This window comes from Dromaius novaehollandiae, chromosome 1 (genome assembly GCF_036370855.1).
Source record: "Dromaius novaehollandiae isolate bDroNov1 chromosome 1, bDroNov1.hap1, whole genome shotgun sequence".
Taxonomy (NCBI): domain Eukaryota; kingdom Metazoa; phylum Chordata; class Aves; order Casuariiformes; family Dromaiidae; genus Dromaius; species Dromaius novaehollandiae.
Window position 1 is genome coordinate 217,311,139 of NC_088098.1, and position 18,426 is coordinate 217,329,564.

Here is an 18,426-nt window from a genome sequence, read left to right on the forward strand (position 1 = left end):
GGGGGGACGCGGAGCGGGTCTAGGACCGGGAGGACCGGGAACTCTATGATCCTGGGGGGGGCTGTTGGTGGGGGGGTGTTTGCGTGGGGATGGGGGGCTCGTGTGAGGGTGTTCGTGGGTGTTGGGGTGGGTGAGGAGTGAGTGTGTGTGTCAGTGGGTTGTGTGAGGGTGTTCGTGGGTGTGTGGGGGTCGTAGGGGTGTGTGTGGGGGGGAGTGTGTGTATGGGTGTGTGAGGGTGTTGATGGGTGTTGGGGGTGTGTGGTTGTAGGGACGTGTGAGTGTGTGTGAGGAGCATGTGTATGTGGGTGTGTGAGGAATGTGTGTAAGTGGGGTGTGTGAGGGTGTTTGTGGGTATGTGAGTTGTAGGGGTCTGTGTGTATCGGGAGTGTGTGTATGGGAGTGTAAGTGGGGTGTGTGAGGGTGTTCATGGGTGTTGGTGTGTGGGAAGTTGTATGGGTGTGTGTGAAGAGTGTGTACGGGTGTGTAAGTAGCATGTGTGAGGGTGTTCATGTTTGGTTTATCTGTGTGAGGGTGTCAGTGTCAGGGTGTGTGTTAAGGATGTGGGTGTGTATGTGGGGTGTGCTTGGGAGGTGTATGTGAGGAGTGTGCAGGTGTGTGGATAGGTGTTGGGTGTATACGTGAATGGGATGTGTGAGGCTGTTCATGGGTGTTTGTGTGGGTGTGAGTCACAGTGGGGGTGTTAGGGGTATATGTGTAAGTGTGTGTTGGGGTGTGCGTAGGGGTGCATGTGAGGACTGTGTATAAGTGTGTGTGTGTTGGGGTTTCCGGAGGTGTATGTGTGTATGGGTTTATAACATGGGATATGCGTGTGTGTGAGAGTGGGGTGTATGGAGGGTTCGTGGGTGTTTGGGGGTGTATGGACATGTGGGGTGTGTGGATAGGCGTTGGTGGCAGTGTAGTTATGGGTGTGTGTTGGGTGTATGGCTCTATGTGTATGGTTCACATGTTGGGGTGCACCCAGTAGCTGCGGTGTTGTGTGAGCAGGATGTGTACGGGTGTTCAATGGGTGTTCATGGCGGGGTGTATATGCCTGTGGCTTGTGTGGGTACTCATGTGGGGTGACAGTCAGTGTAGGGAACGGGGATGTGTGTGAGTCGGGGGTGTGTGTGGGTGTTCATTTGTGGGGAGCGTGGCAAGGGGTCCCTCAGCGACTGTCCCCACCGCGTCCGCGCTGTGCGGAGCGTCACTGCACCACAGCAGTTTGCTGTGCCACCGCCGCGGTCAGGGTGTCCGTGCCGAGGCGAAGCAGCTTGATGCTGTACCATGGCAACGCGATGCACAGCCAGCAGGGCGTCAGTCGGGGACGCCCAGAGATGCGGCTGTGCTGCGTTGATGTAGTCATCGCACAGCGGAGCCGTGTTGTCGCAGGGCAGAGTTATCCCAAATACTGGTTGTATATATACATATATATATATATACTGGCACTGTGTATAAACACTGTAGTCAGGCTGTGCTGCGTTATGTCAAAGCGCCGTCGGGGTGTGGAAACACCATCAGGTGGCAGCAGGAGATACAACCGTCAAACCTCTGGCTCCTGTTTTGCCTTAGCCTGTGACACAGTATAGGAGACTACAGCCTCCATGGAGGTGAAGGGGTTGAAATGGCTCTTGTGCCCAGAAGTGACAAAATCTGCAGCTTCTCTGCCTCGTCGGAGGCCTCGTCCTTTAAGGATCAGCATCCTCTGGGATGAGAGAGTTCGTTATCGATGCTTCATTATTGATAAACTCTGAAGTTTGTTCCCAAGGTCTGAAAAGTGGTGACAGGGGTGATATTTGCCAGAGCCTGAGCAGATTGCAACGAAAGGGAACCAGGGGAAGGAGGAACAAGGGGTGAAGCAGAAACCACATGAGTCACGGGCCACACAGACTGACTCACACACGTTCTGAGGTCTCCGTTTTGCTACCCTGAGTTTGAAAGTAATGCCTATAATCCTATCATCCCATTTACTTTTCCATTTTAGGTGAAGCGATGCTCTTCATGTGTCACTAACAGTGTTCCTTTGAGTACAAACTAATACCTAATTGGCCACCGTCCCTGTAAAGTGCCATTTAGAGCTAAGTAATATTAGTGTCAATGAAAATTTTAACCCGTTCCTTTGTTTCTCACTCTTCCCAGGAATACTGCGGACAAGATGGCCACAACCGGACTGTACAAAATGGGTGATGGAAGCAGCTATGCAACTAACTGCTTCCCTGCCAGGAACATTTTGCGCACAGATAAAGAAGGTGAAGTTTCTCTGAGTGCTGCTCGTGAAGTCGCCCTGCAGAGTAATGTTGTGTCAGGCTCCGTAGGGCTCTGGTTGTCAAAGGCTTGGGACAGATCCACCACATGTACTGGTGTAATAGTGAGAGCGATACTCTGGTCTGTGCCTGGGGTTCGGAGGCCCAGTAATAATAGAAAGAATGATGATAGACAATGTAAAAAAAGCAGAACTTAAAGCTGTGCCTAAAAAGCCTCAACATTTGTTAAAACTTCCCTTGAAATGAAGACAGCAGGCTGTCTGGGGCATCTGTTCAAATGTTGACTCCAGCAGGCATCTCGGCACGATGACAGGAGGGAAGAGGGAAGCAACATCTATGCTTCAGCCAGGCACATGGATAACACAGTGTGGTTCTCCATCAGTTATTCTGCACTAGAGCTTCTGTTTTGTCTCTGGGGTTTGAGAGTCAACATCTGTGAAACGCTTAGAAATGGCAGAAATGTCTTCTAATATTTGAGAAATGGTAGAAGGTTGGGAGAGAGCTACCGAGCTGGGCAGGAGGCTGGAGCACAGGACGTGTCAGGAGAAGCTGAGGAAGCTGAGCTTGTTTTCTCTGACCAAGAGGAGTCCAAGGGATGAGCTTTTTGCAGCCTACCTGAAGGGCAGTTGCAAAGGCAATGGGGCCAAACTCTTTTCAGTAGTGGCAGATGGTGTAACTAGGGGCGACAGCCACGAATTTCAGCTTGGGAGGTTGAGATTGGACATTGGGAGAAACTTCTTCCCTGGGAGGGGGTGCACCTTGGCCGTGTTACCCTGGAGGTGGTGGAATTGCCATTCTTGTCTGCACAAAGCCACGGCTGACCTGATCTAACGTTGCTGATAGTCCTGCTTTGAGCAGGATTAGAGGCCTCCAGAAGGCCTTTCCAGCCCACTTCTTTATGTCTGCGAGCCTATGGCTCTATTTACATTTATAAAGTAGCGTGCTTCTCCCCTTCCGTGGCTCTGCCTGCAGCTTTGATATTCCTATCTTAAATAATATGGTCACTGAATATTTAATATTCCAGTGTTTCTACATATAAAGGGATTTAAAAATGATGGATTTCACTGTCAGGCTGAAACCCCAAGTATAATGCAGCCACTTTGCGAATGGCATGTTCAGAGGGTCCTGTGCTTACCTTGTCTCTTCTGCCTTGACCTGTTGTTGTGTCAGGGGCCGGACACTGGCTGCTAGCACGCGGAGCTACCCGGAGGTCCTGGATCGAGCAGGGAATCCCCAGCAAGACGCCCCAGCAGAGGAGAAAGCCCCAAAGTTTGGCCTCTGCAGAAGAAGACAATATCCTAGATGAGCCATTTCTGGTGAGTGCATATTTCCTGGTTTTGTCTAAACCAAGCGACAGCGTTTCATGGACCTGGGGGGGACCTTGTTGGGGGGCAGACACTGTAGCTGCCTCTCCTCCCCATCTCCATGCCATGCCATCTCCATGACCATGGGAACCCCGGGCACTCACCTTCTCCCCGTCATTGCGATTCAAGAGACCAGGTGCCCACGCAGGTGGGTGTCCCACTGTGAGGAAGAGGACAGCCGAGATCTGGTTCGGGGGTTCAGGTCTCAGGCAGTGCAGGGCTAAGCCTTTGCTTTTTTATTTTTCCAGATGAAGCATCACTGTTTGAAGAATCCATCTGACCTGTGCTCTGTGAATATAAGCAACCAAAATCTGGTCTCTGTGAGTATCAGAGACTCAGGAAGCATTAGGGAACTACCTTAAATATTGAAAAATTTACCATGTTACCATATGAGTGTCCAGACATTGGACAAAACACATGTTAGAACCCAGGCGTATTTCCTGCACAGGAAAGCCAGCCGTGAACAGGCCTGGATGATTTGTCCTACAAACCTTTATGGGAAATGCCATGATTTAAGGGTTGTGAAGAAAGTAAGAAAGGAGAGATCCAGTTGTTCCAAATCAGTTTAGAGCTGGGGCTGATTGATTTTTTTTCTATACTTTTTTTCGTATACTTTTTTTTCAGGCTAAAGAAGATGACTTTGAGAAATTTGATTGTGTTGCTTTTATAAATGCTGCAGAGAACCTGTTGACATTAGGTAAGGGATTGCATTACCAAAAAATAGATATTGCTTTTAAACCCAGGAGCATGATATAAAGAAGTTTATGCTTGTCTAAACTCAGGTCTAAAGCAAAGAGACTTAAGACACACACACATATAGCACTTTTTTGCAGGATTGCTTCCTTTCTGTTACTGAGCTGAAATCTTTGCACTGATTCCCTTTATAGTAATGATAATTGTATGCCACTGTGGTCTTCTTTTCATTATTAGGAAACAAAGCTCTTTACAGAGAAAATCGTCATTTAATATATAGAAGCACAGAATAGTGCAATGACTTGTTCTAAATGCGCAGAAAGCTAATGGCAGAACTGGGAGGTGAATCCAAATCAGTGTCATGGGCTCAGTTAATCTGAAGATGAAAAAGAGAAATCCATTTACAACTGGTAAACATAAGCTAAATGTGCTGTCAGTGGCTTGCAGCAATAATCCAATCTGAGGTGGAAACAAATGCATGAAATTAAATCAGATATCTAAGGAGGAGGCTATTGGGCCTCCTATCATCTCTTGTACCTCCAATCATCTAATTGAGCCTGTGTTTTCTTCCAAGCACAACAACTGATAGTACTAGTTCTAGTCTTTCTTGCTGGTCTTGGTCCATTCCAGATCTGGATAAGACATGGCTTGTTCTGTTACTGTTGTTCCTTACAGGAACATTGTCTCTTCTACCCTTGCAGAGGCATTTCGGAAGTTTCCAGGACTGCGGGAACTAGAACTTTCCTTGAATGGACTAAGAAATCTGAAAATTACTGCTGGAGACTTCCTGCATTTGGAAGTAAGATGAGGGGGGTCTCCTCCCTAGTGTCACGCTGAAATGTAACACCTAAGATTAATACGTGCTTCTGCAAGTGTGAGTTCTCTGAAACCATGTGGTAATTATCTCTCCCTGCTCCCTAGTGTATCTGGGATGTCTTTTCCCTTGTGTCCCTCAAGGACCTCTTCCTCTTGCAAAGCAATCCCTCACAGATCACCACTGCTCAGCCCCTTGCCGTATGACTCCTTGTTTCCTCCATCTTGGCCTACCCCAGCCTTTCCTGCAGGATCCCCTTTGTAGGACCATCTCTGTTCAGTCCATCGCAGACTCCCCATACCAGATCTTTGTCCTCCTCATCTCCTGTCCTTCTTTCACTCCTGCTCATAGACCCTAATGCTGATGTGCCAGGCAGTCTGTCATTCACTGGTGTCATCCTTCACCTTCCTGATGCTGTGTGATGGTTGCGTGTGCTGGTTTCTCTCTCACTCACTGCTCTGTGAACATGTGCACATCCTTTTTGCAGGCCTCCTCCTCGTTTCAGTGAGATCCATCATGGGAACTTCTTACCATTCACCTCTTCCACCTCCTCTTGGCAGGATCTCACAGAGAGATCTGCTGCTGCTACCATCTCCTCCTCTTCCTCCCATGAGATCTCCTGAGGACCCCCTCACACACCCCTTCCCAAGATGAGATCTTTGGAGATGTCTGTCCCTGCACACCTCCCCTTCCTCCTCCTCACGATAAGATCCCTCATGTGACTTTGTTGCTGCCCTTATCTCCTCCTTGTGTCATTGCCCTCCTCTTCCACAGTGAGAGCCTTTGCAGATCCCTCTGTCTTCCTCTTCCCAGTAGATCTGTCACAGCTTCCCATCACTGCCCATTGCTATCATGTCCTTGCCTTCTTGCAAGAGGTCTCTTTTGGACCCTTTAATTGCCTTTCTTCTCTTTCGCCTCACAGTGAGAGACCCTCTTGATCCCCATTACCATCCTCCTCACAATGAGATCCCCACGGGGGGCCTCATCACTGCCCTCTGCCTTCTCCCCCTCTTCCATGTCCTCCTCCTCACTGTGAGATCCCATGTGGATCCTCATCTCCCTTCTCTGCCAAGTTGCTGATTTTTCCTTTCTTTATTCAGTGCTGCATGGTTCCTGAGGTTCTGTGACTGCACTCTTCCTCCTCCTCTATAAAAAAAACCCTTTGCCCCCTCTCCCCAGCGCTGTGGGACTGGGGAACTGTTCCCTGGGGAACTGCTCTCCTCCTCTGAGATGCTGGTTAACCTCCTGTGGTCACTGTCCTCCTCTTGCTGCTATGTGCAGTCCTCATACATCACTGTAGATGTCCTGCTCTGCTCTGCATGATCCCTGGCAGATCCCCATCCTCCTCCATGCCGTGGTGTACCTCCATGCGTTCCATCCTCCTCCTCTCCAGATGGGTGTCTACAGCTCCCCTAAGTTATGGGCTGCCTGTCTAACACAGCAAAGGGCCAGTTTGGTTTAAAAAAAAAAGCAAAACAACAAGTCCCCCTCCAAAAAACACTGGAATCAAACACCAGAATCAAAGTAGATCCTAAAAACAGGCATATGCAGCTGGAATGAAGGCTGAAGTTGTCCTTTCCCTCCCGCCTAGAGGGGCTCTCTGGTAGAAAAAGCTCAGTCTCTGACTCAGCAGTGTTGGCCTTATTTAGGCTTGCTGTCTTCAGGGAGATGCCCTTGTCTGGATTTCTCTCTTTTGTTGTACATAGGGTTTTTGATTGCTGCTGAGTATAAAGTTTTGTCTTAAAAGGCTTCTTTCTTCGTGTCTCATTCAAAGAATTCTTTGTGGCTTGGTTGTTGGTTGTTGCTCACTCAGCCAGTGAGCATGTGCCTAAGTTTTGGGGAGGCAAATTTCCACAGCTCCTGAGGCCAGGGCTGACGTTGTCCATCTCTGTGCGCAGTCATGTGAGCAGACCCATCACTGGGACCAGCTATGAAAGGCGTGGATGGGCCCATCTGTGCATAATTTCCCATCTAAACTTCCCTTCCTATGATGCCCCCTCGGATCCCAACACAGTCTGTGGCCAGTGGCCTCCCATCTGCTGACAGCCTGGGAGAAGACAGCGCTGGGAGGACTGATTGGAAATTCATGTTCATTTGATTTGGAAGTGCTCTGAGCTCCTCCCAGGGCAACGTAGCCTATTTTAACAGTCCAGCAAAACTATTCCTATTCACGTGTCCTAGAAACCTCACCTTGTGAATCACCTCCCAGCAGGGTCTGTTTCCTTGCTTTCTCGTGACTGTTGTCCCATGAGTCACACGTGTGAGTGAGGGACCAGCCCTGAGCACTTCTGCCACGGTGCAGAGTCCCACGGCTGTCAGTGAAGTCACTGCAAGTCAGACACACTCAGCATCACCTCAGGGCGGGTGGTAACCAAAAGTCTAGTCTAAGTATTAAATATGTACCTGGGAAAAGCCAGCAGAGACCAGTATAAGGGCTGATTCTTTGCTCCAGAAGGTTCTCTCTTCTGTTTCCCTCAGGGCCTGGACCTCTCATACAATAACTTATCCCCTGAGGACATTTGGACATTGGGAGATTTGTCCCAACTCAAGGTCCTTCACTTGACGGCCAACGGGCTTCGGTCGCTGCCTCCCGACTTGGCAGGCTCGTGGGAGTAAGTGAGCACGGCAAGTGCTGCTGCGGCCAGGCAGGAGCGTTGCTGGCACTCGGCCGGTGGGATAGGCGGGGTGGGCAGGCAGGGTGATGGAGCAGAGCTCCTGGCAACGTAGGGGCTACGGCAAGGGTGGCTGGCCTGGGATCTACCTCTCCAGACAGTAGGGATGTTCTCCTGTGAGCTGAAAGATCAAATAGCCTAACGGCTGATGCCGGGTGGCAGGGGAGTGGTATCCCAGCTCGGCTCATCCCAAATCCAGCACCGCCATGCAGGAAGGCTGCTGGTCTCAGAAGACCCTCTGCTCCAGCATAGCACCACAGGTTCCTACCAGCTCATGCTGGGGAGCAGAGCTGGAGATAGTCGGCAGGTCTGGGTAAGGGTGCGCAGGACACCAAAGCATCCGCTGTTTACCATCGTTGGAGACAAGATGCTGGGCTAGATGGTCCTTTGGACTGACTCAGTTCAGCTGTTTTTAGGTGGGATATCAGTTTTCTACTTAAAAAATGAAAAAAGCCCCAGCGCCATGGAGTGAGTGGATACATCTTCCCCATGCGACAGCAGATGATGTGTTTTTCACCTGCCCTTGGCTTGAGTACATTATTAATGAGTCTCTTTGTATTCGCAGCTCTGCTCATTTAAGGTTTCCGTCTCTAGAGGTCTTGTTGCTGGATGACAATCGCCTGTCAGACCCGAGCGTCTTTGTGAGCCTGTCTAATCTCTGCAGGTAAGGCAGCACCTGGCAGCAGGCGGCTCTGGCTTTTGTGGGCTGGCAGCTGCCTCTGGCAGCTGTTGCACAGAAGCCGGCTTAAAATGAATAACAAAATCTTTGTGATTCATTCGGATATTTCCCTGTTTAGTCTCGCCGGTATTGAAAATAGGACTGAGTGAAAGCAACAGCCTGCTCTAAAATACAGGCTGGCCAAAACCGGCAGGTGGCTGGTAATTCAGAGCTGGCCCTGGGCGTTCGCTGGTCTCCAGGTCTGATTTGTGAAATGGCAGTTGCTTTCTCCATTTTCACTTCTTTGCCCCAGATTTGTCCTTCATTTCAGTGCAGCAGCATTAGGAAACACTGTGGATCAGCTCCCTCTGTTTAACGGGAGCTTTATGATTCAGCCAGAGAGAAGAGTCACTGGAAAGGGAGGTGGCCAACGTGCACCTTGGCTGGGCTGCAGTGGGTTTGGGTGCAGCACAGAGAGCTTCTCCCGTTTGCTTTGTGCCTCCTCCCAGCACTGTGACCTGGAGGTGGGAATTGGGTCTGGATTCTTGCCCTGGCTCTGCCACGTTATTCCTGGAGGAAAATGTGTTGTCTGCAGCGTTCATGACAGAGGAGGGAGAACAGGCAGGGTTTAGGTATGAAACTGGGGGTTTTGACTGCGGAGTTTTAGATTTTTGCTCTTCCGTAAGCTATCTTGTAACTTTGGTCAAGTGGATTGGTTATGTTATACTTCCATGGGAAAGTGGAATGTTGTTAGGGAATCCCAGCAGGATTGCAGCTTGTCAGAGCCCGGGGGGGTTTAATGAGCTGCTCTGGTGTCTCCTTGGCCATTAAATTGTAATCAGCAGATGAGCGAGGCGACCCTTGGCCTGATCTGGGGAACCCCAGTCACTGGCTCCAGGGGGAATGCTGGGCTCTGCGTCCTGCTGAGGACTGGGCCTGGGGCTGAGATTTTATGTGTCGGGAGGAGAGAGGAGACAGGGGCAGCGGCAAGCGGGTGTCGCGGGTGCCTTTGCATCGCTGCTGGGAAGCACCGCTGGGAGGCAAGAGCGAGGAGGCAGATCCAGGGACAGCTCCCGCTCGGCAGGCGCCGGGGCGAGCACATGGCACTGTGTGCTTACGGCGAGTAATGATGCCATTTCTTGGGCATTTCCTTTTCTGACAGCCTGAGGGAACTGAATCTGGACAAGAATGAGATTTCAGCTGTCCCCTACCTGCATCAAGCAGAGAGCACGAACTTCTTCCTCCACCCGGCGCTGGACGATGACAGCTTCAGGGCGGAGTGGTACAAGTCCCTGAGCAGCCTCGGGCCGCAGGTCCAGCCACAGCAGTGCGAGGGCACGGACGTCCCAGCAGAGCTGGAGGCAAAGAAAGAGCAGCTCGAATATGTCGTGTTACAGAACACCAGGGATCCAGACCGGACAGGTGAGCAGCCGCTGCCCTCCGGGCCTCTTCCTGCTCTCATGGAAGCTGGGGAGCATTTTCCATTTGTTTCAGTGGGAGAGGGCTCAGTTATGTTAGGCTGAGGCCTTCTGCATCTGCTGGATGTTTATTGGTGAGTAAAACCACTTGGCAAAATTAAAACAGTGAGGGAGGGATGCATGGGACCATTTTAGACATCTGAGCTCACCTGCACTGTCTCTCTGTAATTACTGGGAGAAATTGGCGCTTCTAGGATGTGAACCACCCGAAAATAGACACCTCTTGTTCAGACAGAAGTGCTCCTTTGTCTCTCCTGACCTTCTCCAGGGTGGTTTGTCCCAAAGGGGACATTGTGCACTGGGTGGGAGGAAACCTGGCATAAGCACTGGAAGAAATTCAGATTAGGAAACTTATTTCTGTGGGTGCTGAGCAGGGGTGCGAAGGGACTGAAGGGAGGAATGTTTTGTGGGTAGGCAGCCCGTACACGGTGCTGCAGCTCTGTCTTAGGTAGGTCGGCTTTCACGTCTCTGATGTCCTCACTGAAGCGTGGTGCATGCTGGTCATGCGATGGGATGGATCCGGAGGTTGCCTTGTGTGTGGAACGGGCGGCGATGGAGGCTGCCGCTGAGGCTCCTCCAAGCACATCTCCTGTCCCCTGACTTGGAGCACCAGTCCCAGCTGTTGGGTAGATCACAGAACAGGCCATGGTGTGACTTCTGGCACTGGCCTGGCTGCAGCAGAGCGCAAGGAAGACATGAAGACAAGACTTGGACTCAAAATCTATTCGTGGGGAAATCCTGGCCGCACTGAAGCCGGTAGCAGGGTTCCTGCTGTGTTGAGGGGGCCTGGACTTCACCTCGGTGTGACGGGGCTGTCAGCAAGCCCGCTACCGTGGGGACTGACCCCTGCCCTTATCCTGGGGACATCTTGCCGCTGAGCTAGGCCCTGGCTGATGCCAGCTTGCTTTCCCTGCACCTAGCAGCTACGGCACTGAGAAACCCTCACTTTGCTTGTGTTTCATTGCAGAGGTCGTTTTTAATCCTGATTCTCAAGAACGCCCGGTGCCGGTAAGAACTGTTGACCGATCTGCGGTTTAGGATGCGCTCTCCCCAAGTTCCCTTCCCCAGGCCTCGCTCTCAGATGAGTCCTAATAGACTCATTGGTTTTGCCGAGGCTCCGGCTGCCTGCGAGGCCTGCAGTCAGTGTCCTCTGTCACTGGGGCAACTGGGAGCAAAGTTTCGCATCACTGAGGGACACAAGCTTAAACTCGTTGCATCACTTACAAATGAAAGCTGGGTAGTTGTTTGCTTGTGACCATATAGCCCTATGCAGGGAAGCTGGGCTTATTTAACGTGATTTCCTGCAATAGGCCAAAGCAAGCTGTCATGAGACACCCTCCGCAGCGGGTCTGCACTGAAAGCTCTTCACTGCTGTTTCAATCACCCGTGGTAGCTGAGGGATGGACTGTCTGTGTTAATTTGCCCTTTTCCCTTATATTGTGCCCTTGTGCAAGGGGTTCTAAGGGCTTTTTAGGCACGTGGCAGGGAGCAGGAAGGAAATGAGTGCTGGTTGTCCTTCTCCTTCCTCTTGCCCCGTCCCTGGCGAAGGCACAGGTTTCCCAGTGTGATAATTTTACAGTCCCTTTCGCAATCTTCCACCGAGACTGTAACGAACAAGGCTGATACCAAACCACCGCCAGCTGATCCAGTGTTGCCACCTCACTGTGGTTGTGAAGGGCCGTTGTGCTGCGAGGCACCATTTCTCAGCCTGTCTGGAGCCTCACACCAACACTCGGTGCCTTTCTATGCAGGAGAAACCCCAGATCCCTTGTGTGCTCCTCTAGTTGTAGGCTTCATCTACAGCACCTTCCCAATGAGGTTTCCTTACCTTTAGCCTCTTGTTAATCCCTTCAGTGTGTGTGGTGGTGTGACAGCAGTGAGGTGTCACCATGTCCCGGAGCGCGTGCGTAGCCGTGTTGCTGCTGTTCACCTTCTTCCTCTCTCCTTCAGGGTGCTCTCGGCGAGGGATGTCCGTCTGCCTTGAAGACTCTGCCTGCTCCCACCACGCGCAGAGACATTTGTGCTCCCTTTCCTGAGCTGAAGCATCTCAGCTTGGCCTTCAACAAGGTGATTGGAGCCCTCTGGCTTTGGCTAGAAATCAAGATTCAGCTGCCTAAGCCTGGGTTTAGTGCTCTGGAGACACCCTAGCCTCTAGTTGCCACTGCAGAAGGGCGCAGGTCTCCTCTGGCTCCTGAGTCCATCTGCCAGCCTGTGGGGATGTCCCAGATGGTCATGGTCTCTCAAACGGGGCTGAACACCTATTTAGGCAGCTGAATTGTACTAAGATTGTCTGAATCCCTGCACATTAGGGATTTTGGCAGAGAATGGGCTGTATGAAGGACTGCCCTCCCCTTGGAACTGATCATTTGCTGGGGCTGCCCTGGGGAAGGCGATGCCCCATCGGGGCGTTTGCGGTGTTAGTGCCAGGTTGCCACACTGTGCTCCTCGTGTGCCCCAACGGGCACGTAAAATGCATTCATTTAACTTCCCTTTTCTGGTGTTTTTGGCTCCTTCTCAGGGCTTAACTCAGCTGGGGGGAGCTGGGAGTGCAGACGGTGAGGTGCCACCTCTCAGCGAGGGGACATCCCTGTGACGTGACGGCGGGGCTGTGCTCGCAGCTGCAAAGCAAGCTCTGCCTCTGATCCCCATGCGTCATAACCCTGGTTTAGACCGAGCGCTCACCGCCTTGCTGATGAGCTGGTTTCTGGCTGCCGTGCCCTGGCCAGGCTGTGGTTTGGCTCCCCGGGAGGAGAAGCTGGACTCTTTTTTCGGCATTGCTGGTGTGACGTGCCTCCTCTGGGGGCTGGTGGGAGGCCTGGCTGAGCCCGGGGCTGCTGCACGTGTCAGTGCAGCGTGGGTGATGCTGACACACGCTCCCGAGGAGAGGAGCAGGCTCTGAAATCTCGGGTTCGTGGCGCTGTGCTGAGGAAGCACAGGACTCCGCTTGTCACTGTGGCTCCATGGCTCCCAGGAGAGGAGTGTCCAGCCCTGACTGTGTGTCCACAGCAAGGATGGGACAGTGCCTTTGCTCAGGAGGGATGTGGGGGAGGTAGGACAGTGTCTTGTGGGTCCAAGTGTCCCTGCAGGTCCTCAGAGGTCATCTCTAGGGATCCCAGGCCACCCTGGGCCGTTGTCCCTGTTGAGATGAAACTCTGCAGCCACCAGTGGGACCGAGTGGCAGCTGCTCAGAGCAAATAGTGAATTATTTTGTCCTGCAGATTGAAGAGGAGACAGATCTCTTACCGGTGGCTTTCTTCCCGTGTCTGAAGGAGCTGACGTTCCACAGCAACCCTCTTACCACGACCAGGAGCGGTAGGGTATGAGCCTGTCCCCCCGCGACCCTCCTGCTCTGTCCCTGGGCTTCCTTTGCCGTTAGCGTTTGGATGCTCCTGCCACGCTGGCCCAGGCCCCCAGGGAGGCTGGGTGCTATAAGTCATCGCTTAAGTCATGACGCTGTTAATGCCCTGCTCCTGCTCCCATCAAAGCCTGTCTTGGTCCCTCTGTGCCTCCGGTGATGCAGGCTCAGGCTGAACTTTGCTCCCCAAATGGTCTTCACCCCATAAAGGGCTGGTCTGAAGCTAGCCCAGCTCCTGACGGTGGTAGGCACTGCTGTGGTGTGGGAGCTGCTGGTTTCATCCTGCAGCCCACGAGCAGCCCCTTTCCGAGCAAGGGGACAAATCCCAAACGTGACCATGGCCTCAGGAGGCAGCAGGTGAAGGTAGCTTGCAGGTGAAGATAGCTATTAGCTCCAACTTCAAATGTTCAACTGAAATCCTCCGGAGATAAACCAGATGAGGGTGAAGTGTTGGTCCCTTGTTCTTCCACTCTGGTGCCTGTCCACGAGGTGCCTGGGGACACTTGTCACCACCCTGGGGAGCGCGCGTGCTCGCTGTGGGGTGTCTGGGAGCGCATCGGGCTGTGCAGTGCTTGTGAACCCCTGCTCTTCCAGGGCAGCCGCCTCTGCTGACAAGGCTCCTCCAGGAAAATTTGGGGATTAAACTCGTTCGCCAGAGTGTGGCAGCGGAGAGGTGGCACCTCTCCATACCTCTTAAGGCCAGCCGCAAGGTAAGGATGTGCCTCACTTGGGAGTGCAGGGCTTTCCCTGGCCAAAGCAGGGACCAAAATCCCTGGCCACACTAGTCAGGGCAGGACTGGGGGACACAGGAAGAGCTTTCATGCCCTAGATCCCAGCGGGGTTGGTAGGATGAGGGAAGGAAGGGTGGGAGAAGGTTGCTTTGGGGGGCTGGAAATGACCTGCCCACAGCCAAGCTGACGGATTTGGTAGTCTCCATCTTCACGCAGAACGAGTACAATCCTCTCTTCTGCCCCCCAGGTCTCGTCCCATCTCCCGAAGGTTACGAAGCAGCCCCTGATGCTGGAAGCTCCTGCTGAGACCTTTCTGCGGAAACCCGGGAGAGGAGCCGCAGCTCTGAATCCGTCTGAGCCTCTGCCCCCGATCAGACCGTCCGGGGAGCAGAGAGAGGGGCCTTGCGAGGAGCTAGAGGAGGCCGGGAAAGGCCCCCGCCACCCTGCTCTGCCTGACCCCCTTCTGCTGCACAGCTCTGCTTCGGCAGTGCGGGTTGGGGAAGCTCATGTTGATACTGATGCCGACCTCGCTGGCGGCAGCGGCAAGCGGACACTGGGGGACGGAGAATGTGACTCTAGGCCTTGTCCTGACAGAGCCGAGGAGGCCGTTGGATCCTTCTTCATGACGCAGGTGTATGAGGCTGGGCTATCAGCCGGCCTCTGCGGGAGGCCGGTGAGTGTCCAGGACTCCAAGGCTTGTCCCGAAACGCTCTGTAGGCAGGATCTTCATTCCCACATGGGTGGGAAGCTGCACACGCTGTGGACACCAGCGGTTATAACGCTCCGTTGGTTGCAAGGGATTTAGAGGTGGAAGCACTAGCAGGAAGCATAAACGCAATGTTTTGAGTGGGAACAAGAACTGGTGGCCGGATTTCCCTGGCTGATGCTTGGGGTTAGCGTGATTTCTCTGCCAGGAGCTGCCTGGGCAGAGGCTGCCCTTCGATAAGCATGGTGGAGGTGACGGGGGCTGGCAGCAGGGTCCGGGCCCCTGGGACATGGCCCGTTTGAGCTGGGTGCATGGCATCGGCCAGTGAAACCAGTGAATCCCGGTCTGTGCTGGCTTGGTGGGTAGCACCAAGCACAGAAGCTCGCCGGTCTAGCATCACCCCTCAGCCTCTGCCGGGAATCTCTCCGTTAGAGGTCACCAGGGCAGCTTTTGGGTTTGATTTCCCTGAAGTAGAGCCCTAAAGCACATCTTGGGGGTGTGTCTGAGAGAGACCATGCTGAGGACATGGTGGGAGCCCAAAGCAGGTGCAGGATCCCCCCAGCGTGGTCGGGTCTTGTCTCCCTCTACAATCTGCAGCAAGTTCCTGGCATGGGTTTTTGGCTTGGTCTGCACCAGGATGGAGCTAGTCCCTCTCCAGCCTGTGCCCTGAGCACAGCTGGGATGAGGTGGTGGCTGTGTGGCTCAATGCCACCGGGAGACACCTCTGGCCACAGCAGAACAGGTCTCAGCCTGACGTGGTGGGACTAGGTGAGAGCTAAGACGCCCTGTGAGCCCTGTTGCGTTGTCTCCATGGCCCATACCCCACATGGGCTGCTGGGTGAAAACCAGTCGGTGATAAATACAGCTTCTCCCAGAGGGGATCCAGTAAACCTGGCCCCTCCTCAGCCCCTGGAGACGCTTTTTGACCCTTGATTAACAAGGGTGCGGTGCTGCGAGGTGTTGGACAGTTTTAGGCCATGTGGAGTGAAGCAGTAACTCAAGAGCCGTCGCTGGCATGGCTGAGGGCCAGCTTTGGCTGCACGAGGTTCCTCTGGGGAAGGTATTTATCGTCAGCTTGACTGGAAGGAAACAACTGCTGTGAATTCCGTGATTTTGCTGCTTTGAGGTGGAGGATGTGCCCAGGCCCCCTCTGCAACCTGTGGCAGAGGACGGGCTGGAGAGGAAGAGGAGCGAGCAGAGGGAAGAAGGAAGGTCCCCGGCTATTCCAGAGCGATACAGAGGCTACGAGGAGCTGCTGGGCGGAGACACGGACCCAGATTTCATTGAGCCAGTTGGTGAGCGAGGAAAGGAGCGGGCTGTGCTTAGAAATGCCTTGGTGGGTTGATGAACAGCATGGTCCTCGTTGACCTCAAGGCTCCCCTGGTACCTTGCGGGGTGCGAGGCTGTCCTCCAGCACGTTTTGCCCCGTGGTCAGGGTGCAGGGAGCCTCGTTGCACACCGCGTGCACGCGTGCAGTCGCAGCGCTGTGTCTCGGGCCGCGGTGACTGATCTCTTGCTGGACAGGGCAACGTGGCAAAGCTCGCTGCAGTGACTGATGGCGAGACATGGCGAAGAGGGAGCAAAGGCATCTGTTGTCCCATTTGGTTCACAGGGATACAGAAGAACGTCCAGGCGCTCAGCTACCTCCTGAAACACCCCCTGGTTTATCGGGACTCCACGGCGCGGCTGGACTGCGTGCAGAAGCCCTACGTGCCTCGGAAAAAGGTGAAGAGCCAAAGCTCCGAAGGGAGAGTGGTCACTTCTTCAGCGTCCATATCTGGAAGCGGATCAACCCACGTGTTTGGGGGTTGATCTCAAAACTTGGGCATGGGCTTGACCCAAGTTCCCAGTTCCAGTGCTTCCCTGCTCCTGCAGTGAAGTGGCCTGTAGTGGGATTACAGCTGCGGAATCCACAGCGCTGCTTTGGGGTTGCTGAAGGCTGACCCGCTGCTGCTCACTACAGGTATAATCTTAGCTCAGCAGCTCAAACGGACCCGCTTCGATCCATAAAAAGCGAATGTCTCACCTACCGCCTGCAGAAGCATGGTACAATACTGGCTCGGGAGAGCGGGCAGGAAAAGGAGGTGGCGGGTTAGCACACCGGAGGGTGGAGGGATGCGCGTTGCAGCCTCCTCCTCTTTCTTGCAGTCTGGGAAGATGCCTGGCCCTCCAGCCCGAAGGACAAGAGCAGAGGTACTGGACGGGATCCTGATGGCCATGCGAAACACGACGACCATCACTGAAGTCCCCCTAGGTATGGTCCCCGTGTTTCCAGTCTCTCCCATTCGTGCCAGCGCAAAGTGCCCTGGGATGGATCTGAGCAGAAAGGTGCCACGGAGCTGGCTGGGCCCTGGGGCGAGGGCAAGAGTTGGGATTGAGGTTCTCCCGATTGCAGCAGCATCCCTGGCCTGCCTCACCCCGAGGAGAGGACAAGGGCTTCAGCCTGCTGAGCGCCCTCAGCCCCCAACGAAGTCGGCCCCTGCTCCCCCTGAGCTCTGGCTGCTAGTTAATGTAGATGTAAACGCAAAGCAGACGCTGTTGGGGGTCTCTTTCCTTGCTCTGTCGGGATCCACAGCTGGATTAACCCTACCCTGAAGCCAGCTCCTGGGAAAATAGTCTTAGAATAAAGGATTGGTTTGGTTTAGCCCCAGAGCTGAAGCAAGACTCAGGTCTCCGAGTGGTGGCCATGGTTATCCCTATGCCGCCCCAGGGCAGTACCAGCCTGGAGGCCTGTGCCTCCTGCCTGGCCCCCTTTGCGCTCGCCGGTGTTGAAAGGAGCAGTGCCACAGCGCAGCTCACACCTCTGACCTTTTCCAGCGTCTGTTTTGCGAGGGAAAAAATCCAGCCCCAAAGCGTATCGGGAGGCGCTGAGGCTAATGCAGGACTTGCAGGAGGTGTACGAGGCTCCTCCAGCGGCCACCGGCGAGGAGCAGGCTCGGGAGAAGACCAGCTCTTTGGAGGAGCTGCAGGCAATAAAAGCCCTCCTAAGGGAGGTGGCTTCCAAGCAGTGGAGCCCCAAACAGTTACAGCCGCCAAGGAAGAGGGTGGCCAAGGAGCTGCTCAAAGTGAAGTTTGCAGTGTAGCCGGTGGTTCAATAAAGCATCCCACACTTTTGTCCTCTTAGGTGAGGTTTTTTTTGTTATTTTGTAACTTGTTTGGAGCCAGTTTTTTCCTCCTGAGGTTTGCAAATCCAGTGCATTCAGCCAGCAGCTTCAAAGCACCGGTACGGCTGGACTCCCTCAAGGACAGCGCATGAAAACCATGCTCGCTCACCGTCCTGCCCTGCCGTTACTACAAAATACGGTGGGCACCACCAGAAACCCTCTCCAGTGCAAAGCTCACACGTGTTCCCCCATTCTCTGGGGGTGCTGGCAGCGTCGCTTTTGGCTGCAAGGAGCCCCCATCGCGCTGCAGGGACAAGGGACCGACCAGCCAGACCCCGAACCTGGCCAGGGAGCCGCGCCGAGTACAAAACACCGTTATTAAAACCCCAACCCATTCCCTGGTCCGGCTGCCTTGCAAACGGCTGCGTTGGCATAACCGAGGGGTAGGGACAAGCCGTGGGGCGTGAGGGGAGACGTGGATGAGGCTGGAGCAGCACGAGACTCGTGGCATCGGCAACCTCACGCAGCCACCGGCAACCGTAACACGTTCAGCAGCAGGATTTTGCTCGTTTCCAAATGCAGCAACATCA

At 53.7% G+C, this 18,426-nt stretch overlaps 1 protein-coding gene across 1 annotated transcript; it reads left to right on the forward strand.

Moving 5' to 3' along the window:
* The first annotated feature begins 1,423 nt into the window (after window positions 1-1,423).
* XRRA1 (X-ray radiation resistance associated 1) lies at window positions 1,424-17,909 on the forward strand. Its single transcript, XM_064505244.1, has 18 exons — window positions 1,424-1,937; window positions 2,137-2,246; window positions 3,432-3,577; window positions 3,874-3,945; window positions 4,250-4,322; window positions 5,020-5,117; window positions 7,611-7,744; window positions 8,370-8,468; window positions 9,625-9,884; window positions 10,908-10,948; window positions 11,891-12,007; window positions 13,159-13,252; window positions 13,890-14,005; window positions 14,274-14,699; window positions 15,859-16,027; window positions 16,345-16,457; window positions 16,881-16,986; window positions 17,550-17,909. Exons 2-18 carry the CDS (start codon window positions 2,153-2,155, stop codon window positions 17,813-17,815), a joined length of 2,424 nt encoding a protein of 807 aa, XP_064361314.1. The 5' UTR covers window positions 1,424-1,937; window positions 2,137-2,152; the 3' UTR covers window positions 17,816-17,909.
* The last annotated feature ends 517 nt before the right edge of the window (window positions 17,910-18,426 follow it).